Below are 12,810 nucleotides of genomic sequence, written 5' to 3'. Positions count from 1 at the left end.
TTCATTTTGTGATGATCTGTAATACAGTGGTGTTCCATAATGAAGAAGTCTTATCCAATACTGCACCATGCTGACACGTCACGTGCCCGGAGGACGGCTCTCCCTCTCTGGAATACTAATTGGATAGTTTTATTAGTTGACTGTAGAAACAAACAACGGCTTCCATATATTCTGCATACTGTTACACATTTCACATTTATTCTTTTGGGTACAGTAGAACAGGCCACAAATGTATGATAGGTAATTTAATTTACATAATGCAGTTAAGATGTTTGCTTTTGTGAAAGTGACACCACTGAAAGTGAGTGGAGGAAGAAACTGAACCTGCTAATCAGTTCATGTTTCTAGAGGACTCCATTCAGTAGAGTTCATAAACCTGCCTGCTGTTGTCTGCTGGAAGGTAAACCAATAAAAACTGAAAAATAAACTGTTGGACTTCTCTTTTTTACCCCCTTGCATTTCTTGTTTCTCCCTATTCGCCAAAGAATTTCACATTTAGTCAAAATGCAGAGCAGGATGTGCCCTCTCAACACGACGCATTTCAGAGCTTCCCACTTGTGTGTGTATTCATGTTGTGAATTTATATAAGACATTGCTTCACAACTGCTACGTTACTGGCGTCATCTGACCCTGCAGATACAATCTGTATTCACTTAGCTGATATGTAAAGCATACTGTAACGTTCATAAAAGGCCTGAAAAAGTCCTATAGAATCGATATCTATCTATCTATCTATCTATCTATCTATCTATCTCATATCTATCTATCTATCTATCTCATATCTATCTATCTATTTATCTATCTCATATCTATCTATCTATCTATCTATCTATCTCATGTCTATTTATCTATCTATCTCATATCTATCTATTTCATATCTATCTATCTATCAATCTCTATCTATTTTAATATCTATTTCTAATGATCTATCATCTCCGCTATCCAACATTATCCATCAGGTATCTGTTTATCTACTTATCATTTCTAATATCTATATTTATGATCAGTGAGTGATCTATCTATCTATGAGTCTATCATCAAAATAATCATCTTTCAATTTGTCTAAATAATATCTATATATATTTCTATTCTTAGATAGCATCCCCTCTACTATCTAGAATCATCCATCAGCTATCTACTTATCATTTCTTATAACTATCTCTCTATCCATCTATCATTATCTATCAATCATCTCTCTATCCATCTACCTATCTCTCCTAACATTATCTATCTATCTATCTATCTATCATGTATCCTTGCTACTACCTAACATAATCCATCAGCTATATATTTATCGTTTCTAATATAATCAGAGAGCTATATCTATCTATCTATCTATCTATCTATCTATCTATCTATCTATCTATCTATCCTCTCTACTATCTAACATCATCCATCAGCTATCTATTAATAATTTATAATATATATCTCTCTATCCATCTATTATCTACCAATCATCTCTCTATCTATCTACCTATCTCTCCGAACATAATCTATCTATCTATCTATCTATCTATCTATCTATCTATCTATCTGTAACATTTACAGTATCTAATACCTAGATCAGGGGTCAGCAACCTCCAGCACCCCAGCTGTGGTTAAACTACGACTCCCAGCATGCACACTTGCTTGGCTGTTCTCAGAATTCCCAAAGAAGTGAATTGAGCATGCTGGGAGTTGTAGTTTTACAACAGCTGGAGTGCCGGAGGTTGCCGATCCCTGCTCTAGATATACAGACGCCCACATTTTCACACCGTCTTGGATTTCATCTTATCTTCATGATCATTCTGATATTTGTTGAATGTCTCATGTTCCATAACAAATGATTTATATTTGGATTAGAGCAGGAAACACCTGTACAACAAGAGACCAAGCACAAGAGAGGAGGCCTTTGGACAGCAGATACTGGCGGCGGTAGCCTGAGGTTTTCCTGATAAAAGCTACAGTAATCTTGTGTATTATGTGATAAACTAAATGATCACCATTTATTAACTCATGGCTGCCTGCTCTATACAGGCCTGCAGACCACACATGTAGGAGCACTGTAAGGTCATGTTTCCATCTCCTATGGTCTTCCAGCACAAGTGGTTTTCTTTATAGCCAGTATTTCCATGGCATACATGCTCATGAGTCTGGCGAAAAGAGCCACGTGCCCCTGCCACGCTATGAATGAAGACAGGTGTGAAGTTGGCTCTTATGACATGTTATTGGGACACCGACTTCTCCAGGAGCTCCTTTACCTCCATGAGTTCTTCATGTTTTAACTGTATCAAGCTGGCAGCAAGTGTTGGATGAAACTAAAATGGAGTTGAAGGTTCACAATAAATAGATATAAAAAAGAATAGTGATGGTAGAAGAACAATAATAGTGTTTTCTATTATAATAGATAAAGAAGAAGATAAACAATATTTTTGTCACGAATATAAAGTCTTTTCCTATGAGTAAAGGCCCCATACACATTAGTGTATTGCTGGCCTAACCCACCAAGAAGGTACAATGGCATTTGGTAGCTCGCGACCCCCGCCCCCCCCCCATCATCTGTCAGGGAAAGTCACGGGCCCCCAAACACATTAGATTGTGCCTTCTTGGTGGGAGGGGGGGGGGATCGGGTGACCGAAGATTTTGCCCGATCCTTTTGTTTTCCCAGGAGATTATCTGCCACCAGAGGTGTTTCTTCTCTCCCCATTGACAACACGCTGAAATGAACCAGTATGTGTAGGGGAAGTTGGGAGAGAGAGCCGTTGGGCGAGGGATCGTTCAGCCAACAGCTATTGATCGTGTATGGTCAGCTTTCCTCTCTCTCTCATGTGTCATCCTCCGGATAATCACACGTCCCTTCAGAATTTTGTAAGGCTGTAATCAAGACATTTTAGTCTGAAATCAAAGTGTCTGTGCTCCAATGAAATCTTATTATAATGGCTGTGACCCTGAGGTTTTCTATTGCAAAACTCCACAAGTCTACTAATGTTCCCATACAGTATTTCACAGGATCGGTGCAGGAAGATGAAAGCCGATCTATACAGGAAAGAAAATATCCCCATAAATAGATTGAATTCCTCTGTGTAAATCAACAAAAACGAAGGAACAATGATCCTTATAACAGGCGGTATGTCATGGCCAGGTTCTTACTGTCTATTGCCAAGCACTTGTGCAGACTCCGCAGAAGACTAGGCAGGATTCCTATAGAGCGCTGACTTGCCCTGACAGCTGATAAGGCCGGATGACTTGCCACTGTTCAGTAGTTCTATAGCTACAATAGATCACTTTGGTGCCAAGTCTCTTTTTTAACCCTTTGTAGTCAAAATGGCTTTCGGCACAGTATATGATTTTATTGCAGACTATATATCACCTGCTCTGATGCGAAATAACATTTTCTTAATAGGAACCGTTAGGCCAGATTCACATTCATCAGTTATTTTAGGCCGGGAGCCGGACACAACTACTGGATGTGTACTGCACTTTAGTGCACAGCGCCGGACAGAGAAACCTAGCATGCACGTATTTGACATCCGGTGTCATAAGCGATGAGCCGGATTTATGTGAAAACTATGGGATCGGTTCTAGCTTCAATTCCCCTATGGCGTTTTTTGCACCACGCCAGAGAAGAACTGAGCCGGATCACCGGTTATGTAAGAAGTGCGCCTTACAATTCTTAAGAACATTTTCTCATGGCAGTATTTTGGTCAGCATTTTGAATAGTCTTTGGGAACCAAACCAGGAGTCGAATCTACAAAGAGACGGTATGATAGACGATTCGTGACTCCAGGCCCACTCCAAGATATGGCTTACAAATATCATGTAATCATAATATATGTCATGTAAAAGTTGGCTAAGTGTAAAAACTGAGGATAACATAATAAATACTGACCACACAGCAATTTTTTCATAATTTACTATACCCTTATAGGATTGCATTGGATTTAGACAGGTGCATAGCTAGGGGAGAGCTATGCAGGGGATGTACCCTGGGTGTTGGGTGGCAAGAGGTGCGCCAACAAGCAACTTGAGGAGAAGAAGAACATAGAGTAGCTATGACTAGATTTATAGGACATTTCTTCTAAACTGCTTGTTACTATTTAAATTTGCATTATGTAACATCAACTAAGTGGCCATATTGTGTTTTTTTCTGTTTTTATGAAATAAAAATGTTAAAACACACATATTTCAAAATTTCGGTGGTTTCCTTCCCCAACCCTTTATAGGTCTTCTGTGTAAATAAAATGTCATGCATTTACAGCCTCTGAATGGAAGATTGACAAGGCCTGCTATCTTATACACTGAGCGCTAGTCCCTGCGCTTCCTGGAACAAAAAAAAAAACAGCCTGTAGCTCATTTGCTCCTTGATTTGCTAAAGGTCCCAACAGGAGCAGACAGGTCAAGTGTTAATTAAACAAACATGATTTTGACATTTGTCTCTGTAGATGGATGTGTCTAATAAAACCCCTTCCCCATGGCGAACGCCAAATAATATATCACCTTAATTACAAGTTATGTTAGTGGTAATGTGAAGAGCTTTAGACCTGACACAGGCAGAAATGGACCTGGAAAAACAGAGTTTATCTTTTATAGTAAAGAGTAATAATTTTATACAATGAATCCAATAAATTTCAAGGTAATCTTTTATCACTACTGGTAGTAATGTAAAGGTAAAATCATTACTACTATCTATGGCTATTATTAATAGGTGTAGTAATAATGTTAGTATGTTTTTCTTTAATTATTTTTAGCAGTAGTATTAAAAGTTTTAAAGTGCAATAACTAGGAATGATGATCATTTATGGTTAATTTAAGTTATGGCACTGTGAGTAGTGGTAATGGTCATAGTAGTGTTAATGGAGCGGTTAGTATATGTAGTGGTGGTTGTAGTGTTATTAACGGTAGAATTATTATTAGGCTCGGTAGTATTAATGGCAAGTTTATAGTAATTTTTATCATTATTATTTTTAGTTGTAATTATTTGCAATATTAGATAGAAATGGTATGGTAGTAAAAATTATTTTAAAGGTACAACCAGTATTAGTGGCAGTACTATTATCAATGGTTTCAAAGGTGCAACTGTATTATACTTAGAAGTACACATAGCACATTTACAGGGCTTGTTAGCTATAGAAGTAATAGAAATGGGGTTGTATCATTATTAGTCCTTATTACTATTAGTACTGGTATTGGTGGTGGCGGTTGTATTAAAAGAAGAACCATAGTATGGTTAGTCGTTTTATGACACAGTAATCATTAGTAGAAGTAATAGAATTTGGGTGGCAATGGTGCTATTAAATATATTTAATGTTAAATTATAATTATTATAATTATTATTAATATAATATTATTATTATTATTATCATATTATTACTGTGTGTAAAACTCATAGTAGTATTAGAAATGGTAATAATAGTAGCAGTAGTAGAAGTTTTAAAAATACTTTTTGTCTTATTAATAATTAGTTTAATAGTTACAGACGTGTTAAAGGTGCATACATTATCATCATTATTATTAGTAGTTTTGGTAGTAGTATTAAAAGGGGTGCATACATAATTATGATGATAACAGTAGTAGTAGTAGTAGAAGAAGTAGTAATAGTATATTATTTGGTGATGACAGTAGTAGTATTAATGATTATTATTAATAGTAGTGTAATATTTAGTGAGGGTAGCAGTAGTATTAAGATTATTATTAGTAGTAGTATAGTACTTAGTGGTAGTAGTAGCATTAATAATAATTAATAATATTTAGTGGTGGTAGTAGTATTAAGGTGATGATTATTATTAGTAGTATAATATTTAGTGATGGTAATAGTATTAAGATGGTAATAATTATTATTAGTATAATATTTAGTGATGGTAGTAGTAGTATTAAGAATATCATTATTAGCAGTATAATATTTAGTGGTGGTAGTAATATTAAGTTGACTATTATCACCAGTAGTATAGTTTTTTGTGATAGTAGTATTAAGACAGTTATTATTAGTGGTAGTATCATTTTTTTGTGATATAGTTGTAGTATTAAGATGATTATTAGTAATAGTATAATATTTAGTGATGAAGTAGTAGTATTAAGATGATTATTAGTAATAGTATAATATTTAGTGGTGTAGTAGTAGTAGTATTAAGATATTTAGTAGTATTATTATATTTAGTAATGGTAGTAGTATTAAGATGAATATTATTAGTAGTATAATATTTATTGATGTATTAGTAGTATTAAGATGATTTGTAGTAGTATACTTTTTAGTATGGATAATAGTAGTATTAATATGATTATTAGTATACCATGCAGTAATGGCAGTATTACTATTAAGATGATTATTAGCAGTAGTATACTATGTGGTAATGGTAGCCATAGTATTAACGGGGCAATTCCATTTTGTATGTTGTTTTTATACTTTTATGTAACATCCAGTCTAAACTTTCCTTATTGTAAGGTTTATGTACAGTTGGCTCCTGCTTTATTTCATACTGTGTTGTATATAGATTTGCTATGTACATTCAGATGCCAACATAACATATGTTACATTTTCACCAAAAAGGTCTCTCTAACACCTGCCCTGGTTGTAGCGTGTGGTAGAGCTGTGGGTAATGACAATCCATGTCTATTTTACCTTGGAAACACTGTGACTTACATTCCAGAGCCTCCGATTTCTGACAGTTTATGATATGACTTCAGGGAATATAAACACTTTATTACTTACTGAGTGTATATAATAGGATAGTAAAGTGATTACTATAACACATGACGCCATGATGGAAACCCAATCATACTACATATTCTATACCAAGGTTGTTTGTACAAGAAAATCCAAGATTGTTGTGCTATGCAACCCCCCATGTGTCCAGAGACCAAAAACCATGTTTATAGTACAAAATCCCAAAGGCAAAAACTGGAAACAAGCTCTGCTCTACAAAACATATGAGCTGACTAGTTTTCTGTACAGATGACGGCTTTGGGCTTTGATATTGGTCTTGTCAACACAAGATGAATAGTCTATATTAAACAGACAACGTGTGAAGCAAACAGAGCTGGACAGATCTGCGCTCCAGTTGACGTGAGCTCTGAGATCTCTTGAGGATCCGGTATATTTCTACAAAGGCTTCTGTAACAGTGAAATGAATCTGAACACAAAATGTACATTTTTGTTTGCCTTCATTGCACGAGGTGAGCACCTATTTAAGTCTTACGTGATGTAGTACATAATATAATGCATTAAAATGCAACCTATTTCTTCTATTTGCCCAAAGATGTATGTTGTCGTCTTGTCTATATCTTATAGGTAGATTATACGGATGTCAGGGAGGTAGGCGTATGTAAACTATTGACGGGTAGGTTGACCTATCACTACCTAAGGAATGATGGAAGATAAATTGTAGGAATAAATTGAATAAATGGAGGAATGGAAGGATGAATTATGGGAATAAGTTATATCTAAAGTTTTTTTTCCCATTATTTATGGCATCGCAGACCAGAGATGTGACTTGTCACAAAGAATATATAATACAGTATATAATTTCATAACCAGAATATAGCATTGATGGCTAGGTAGGGTGACAGAGAGGTGACTTCTGTATTTGGGGATTTATTAGAACTATAACCTAGATATCCTATATTACTGTATTATTACTATAACGTGTAGTGAACCATTCCCTGGTGTCCCATCGTGTTAGTGGCCTGTTACATGTAGATGATGTACGGTGCAGCTTGCCTACAGCCAAGTATGGGAAAAGTGTTAAGGTTGTACAATTCAATCAGCCTGGATAATGTAATGAAGGAAGTGCTTGTTCCTAGTTTCCACTCAGGAGACATGATTAGCCATGAAAAGTGATAATGTGGCCTAGGTCAGCCCAACCGTGGCACTGTCTTAATTTACAACAGGAGTGCATGACGTCCCTTTCTGTTTAGCTGCAAGTTCATATGGCAAAGGTATAAGTGACATGTGCTTCTGCACGACTTAGAGAGCTGCTAGGAAGGTCGTATATCACGAACGTTAGGTGGGCTTGACTCAGCTGGGGAGTGCGGAAACTAGCAATGGGATAGTTTATGCCTTTTAGCAGCAATATTTGAAGAATTAGGATAAATTGTATGGAATCTGGATCATTTGGAAACCATGTGTATTCTGTTGTTCTTGGCACAAGAGCTGAGAAGACAAACTATAACAGATCCAAGGTGGTCATCGTAAACTTCCAGACAACCAGAATCATTTCACCTTAAGATAATACAGTCTTAAGCAGTGTGTATCTACAATATGTGACATGCTTGTTGTTATCCACATACCTTCTATAACAGCAGACAAGAGAGGCATCAATGGTGGGTTCAGTGGGATGTAGACATGGACCAGGCACCTTCCATTCTCCACACAGAGAAGGCGTAGCTGAGTCTTTCATGGGCAAGGTAGTTACAACTGGCAATCTTGTGGTCTAACTCATCGCTCTGCAAGACCTGGTACAGGAAATCAATATAGCGAGAAGCCAGCTTCAGGGTCTGTATTTTGCTCAGCTTGTCAGATGGCAGTGTAGGAATGATCTTTCTGAGCTCTGCAAAAGCATCGTTTAGGGACTGTGTGCGCTGCCGCTCTCTCACGTTGGCAATGATTCTTTGCGTGTGTACATCCTCAAACGTGTCTAATTGGGGGCTCTTTTTGTTACGCTTGCATGTAGGTGAAAGGGGCACCCTCACATCATCAGCTTTGCCTACCAACACTGTGCGCTTACGTATGGCCTTCCTCTGTTGGCGCTCAGCCTCTTCTTCACTGGTTACCAGGCTGTCTTCAGGGGAGTCAGGGCATGTTCCTTCTTCTTTCATCTTGTACGCACTGGTCCCTGCTGCCTCAGCCCTAATCGTGATCCTCCCCCAGGAGCCAACAAGGGGATGCTGTCTTATCGTTGCCAGGGCCCTTTAAAGTGGTAAAAGCAACAATCTGTAGTCAATATGGAATAGAAATGTGAAAGGCTAGGTGGCAGTGCCAACACAATTGGTAGTCAGTGATATCTCCCAGCTGCCTCACACAGTGTGTGCGCTCCTGAACTTAGCAGGCTTTCCGAATAATGCTCCAATCCTTCCCTCTTTTCTTTCACTCCTCATTTTTGGATGCTAAGGAGGGATTTCACAAGAAATTGGCCTGTTTCTTCTTCTGATTGGATCACCCTAACTGAATAACTTGGGAGGAGGGATCCTTGACTTCTCTGTTCTTCCTTGATTTTAAATAGCTCCTTTAGCCCCCCTCCCTCTCTCCTTTCCTTCAGTCAAAACCAATCCATCATGGAAAGGTAGTATAAACGTTGCTGGACATTATAGGTTCCAGATTTTAGCCCTGCAGGCACAGATGCACAGTGAACGGAAGGCTGAAGCAGACTGCCCATCAAGACAAAAGTAACAAAGAGGCGGCATAAGACCCCTTAGGCGCCACTGAGTAGGTACAGGGGCCTTTACGAAAGAATCATTGCTACCCCTTAAATCTTTCAGACATCTGATCATTTAGTCACAAAAGTAACACCATGCTGTCTGGATGTGCACAATTTATGAATTCTCTATGAACAATCATATCTACAAGCCTAAAAACGATAACCTGTAGAATGACATTGTCTCATGGAGAGGATGTGCTTGGTAGGAGAGCAGCATGGTAAACATGCCTAGTTATGAAAGAGTCTCCCAGTGCAAATCCTAACCAGATGATGAGAAGATGACTCTTTGCTTCCTGAAGAGCTTCATAGACATACTCTGTTTGTGTCCCCGAATTCCCTGATCGGGACAAGCTGCCAGTAATGTTTGGAAAATGCATTGGACTAGTCAAATACATCTTGGGAAATAGACACACTGCAAAGCAGCTGCCAATTATAAAATATACAGATATATACACATACAAACAGGCTACAGAACCATCTAAAAGATCAAGATGAATTGTCTTGTCTAAACAGGATAAAAGGAATACTGTTATTGGGCCAAGAACAACAGACATTGGGAAAAAGGACAATGGAACGTTTTCATTGTCAAGCACCGAAGAAAATGCAAAAAAATAAATAAAAAAAAATATATATATACATACACCCATGGAAATATGTCACCTTTAAGTGAATTAGCCTTCCCTGGTTTTCAACACAACTCAGGTCTTGTCTTAAGGCAGTGTATGGTAAAATTGGCCATATACATTTGATTTATATTGGCTGAACTTGCCAACTTCAATGTAATGTGTATGGGGGACCTCCGACTCTCCCCCATTGGCAGATGTTGGGAGAGATAAGGATTATTAGATTTCAATATAAGAGATAAGATGCTGCCAGAGGTGTCAGGAGGTGGCTTACTCCCCTCACCCCACTGACAGCACATGAATGCTTGGTTGAGGCCAGAATTTCTGTGTATGGGGAAGGGGGGCATTCAGGAGATATGGCTATCAGCCAAACTAGTGTTCGGCCAACGGGAATCTAATGTGCATGGCCACACTAACACAATCCCTGATGAGCTGAAGAAGAGACCAAGACTGTCTGGTAGCATGCATCTTTCATCTAAGGTATCGTTTGACTCTTCTTTGTCCTCCAATGATAATGGAGTCTACTTCATCTATAGACAATATACTTTTGTGACATGTGCAGATCACTGCTGGTACATAAATGTAATGTCCCCTTCAGAAACAGAAACGTGTGTCAGAAAACAGTGTAAAACCAATATAGCTTCTATTACAACTCCTCAGGGGTTGTCACATTACTGAAGTTCCTAATTATGTCGTTATACATTATTTTACCATCATGTTAGTGCACAGCAGATTAGGATTTCAGCACTATCTGGGTGACAATGACAGTGGGCATTGTAATAATGGCCATAGTGGTTGCTGTCCAGTTTTCCCTTAAGAGTAGAGTTTTAACAAGGCAGAAAGAGACGATTTGAAGGAAGAAAAATAGAATGTGTCGGCAGATAAGAACAATTTGGCCCATCTAGTCTGCCCAATATACTGAATACTATGGATAGCCCCTGGCCCTATCTTATATGAAGGATGGCCTTATGCCTATCCCATGCATGCTTAAACCCCTTCACTGTATTTGCAGCTACCACTTCTGCAGGAAGGCTATTCCATGCATCCACTACTCTCTCAGTAAAGTAATACTTCCTGATATTACTTTTAAACCTTTGCCCCTCTAATTTAAAACGATGTCCTCTTGTAGCAGTTTTTCTTCTTTTAAATATTCTCTCCTCTTTTACTTTGTTGATTCCCTTTATGTATTTAGCAGTTTCTATCATATCCCCTCTGTCTCGTCTTTCTTCCAAGCTATACATGTTAAGGTCCTTTAATCTTTCCTGGTAAGTATTAACCAGTGATTTTTTTCTTTTCTTTTAGTGATATGTACATGGTGATCCACACTTAACATGGAATTAATAAATGGAGCAATGTTAATCAACTTTACGGGAAGGATATACTATTATGCTGTTCACTGGTGGGCAGATGTGCACTTCTCACACTTGCTGTGCATTTGTCCAAATCTGGAATAGAAACTAAATACAATCTTTTTGTATGAAATGTATTCATATCTAATAAACATAAGTGACTTCTTACTCTAGTTTATACTGGCTCTAAAATACATTACAATGCACAAAGGCCATCCAATAGATAGCTAAACACTGCAGATAATCTCATCCGTCAGTTCAGCTGGCCATACAGAATACGTACAGTATATTGGCCGAACCCACTAATTTAGGTGTATGGATGCCCCCGTACTCTCCCCGATGGAATATAAGTTATCTGATTGAACAGTAGTGAAATATTAGAGAGAGTACGGGGGCATCCATACACCAATTAGTGGGCTCGGCCAATCTACTGTACATATTCTGTATGGCCATTTTAACTGACGGATGAGATTATTTGCAGCCACTGCCTTCTCAAACAGCTTTTTTCATACCATATTTTTTATACCTTTGTGTTTTTTCATCTGTAAGTACAGTTGATTCCTGTACATCCTCCTTCTCCTCATTCACAAATTATTTGTTAGCGTTTTAAAATTAATAGATAAAAATACCATGCTTTGATGCTTTTATTTTTATTTTGTGACTGTATGTACCGGCTATACCTAGAGTATGCTGCCTTTTCCTAAAGAAAGCTCACTGACCCCAAAAATGCTACAAAAATACGCTGGTCCAGAGTTACTAAAAAGTAGCACAATTTGGTGCCATATCGTTTCTACACTGTTTACTGACATAGCAGAGCTGGAGAGGGTGCAGAGGAGGACAACTAATGTTATAACTGAAATGGACTACAGTACCCAGAAAGATTGTCAAAAATAGGGTTATTCACTTTAGAAAAAAAGACCTCTGAGGGTCTATTATCTATGTATAACTATATCAGGGGGCAGTACAGAGATCTCTCCCATCATCTATTTATCCCCAGGACTGTGACTGTGACGAGGGGACATCCTCTGCGTATGGAGGAAAGAAGGTTTGTCCACAAACATAGAAGAGGATTCTTTACGGTAAGAGCAGAGAGGCCTGGATGTATTTCTGGAGTGTAACACAGATTATAGTTATTAGATTTCTGGAGAAAGGTCATTGGTCGGGAATGAATTTTTCCCCTTAAAATGAGAAAAAATGGCTTCTACCTCACGCACTTTTTTTCCTTCCTCTGGATCAACTTGCAGGATAACAGGCTGAAATGAATGGACAGATGTCTTTTTTCAGCCTTACAAACTATGTTACTCTGTTACTAAAGGGTGGGGCTTACCAGAAAGGGGTGGAGGGTTTTTGGGGAAATGGGTGGGGGTTAAGATGCACCATTTTGCTCCAAAATTAGCCACAATTATGGAGTAAAAATCTGTATTAAAGTAAGCAAACCAATAGTTGGTA

General features: G+C 37.9%; 1 protein-coding gene across 1 annotated transcript in view; it reads right to left on the bottom strand.

Moving 5' to 3' along the window:
• LOC122932492 (twist-related protein 2-like) overlaps positions 1-9,072 on the bottom strand; it is a 49,901-nt gene extending 40,829 nt beyond the window's left edge. The window contains exon 1 of the mRNA XM_044286938.1: positions 8,263-9,072. Coding sequence (XP_044142873.1) covers positions 8,302-8,790 — 489 coding nt within the window. The 5' untranslated portion in view covers positions 8,791-9,072 and the 3' untranslated portion in view covers positions 8,263-8,301. The remainder of the gene's footprint in view (positions 1-8,262) is intronic.
• Between the last annotated feature and the right edge of the window lie 3,738 nt (positions 9,073-12,810).

Source organism: Bufo gargarizans, chromosome 3, assembly GCF_014858855.1.
Source record: "Bufo gargarizans isolate SCDJY-AF-19 chromosome 3, ASM1485885v1, whole genome shotgun sequence".
NCBI classification, from domain to species: domain Eukaryota; kingdom Metazoa; phylum Chordata; class Amphibia; order Anura; family Bufonidae; genus Bufo; species Bufo gargarizans.
The sequence above is the reverse complement of the archived record's forward strand: the minus strand, read 5'-3'. Positions and strand labels throughout refer to the sequence as shown.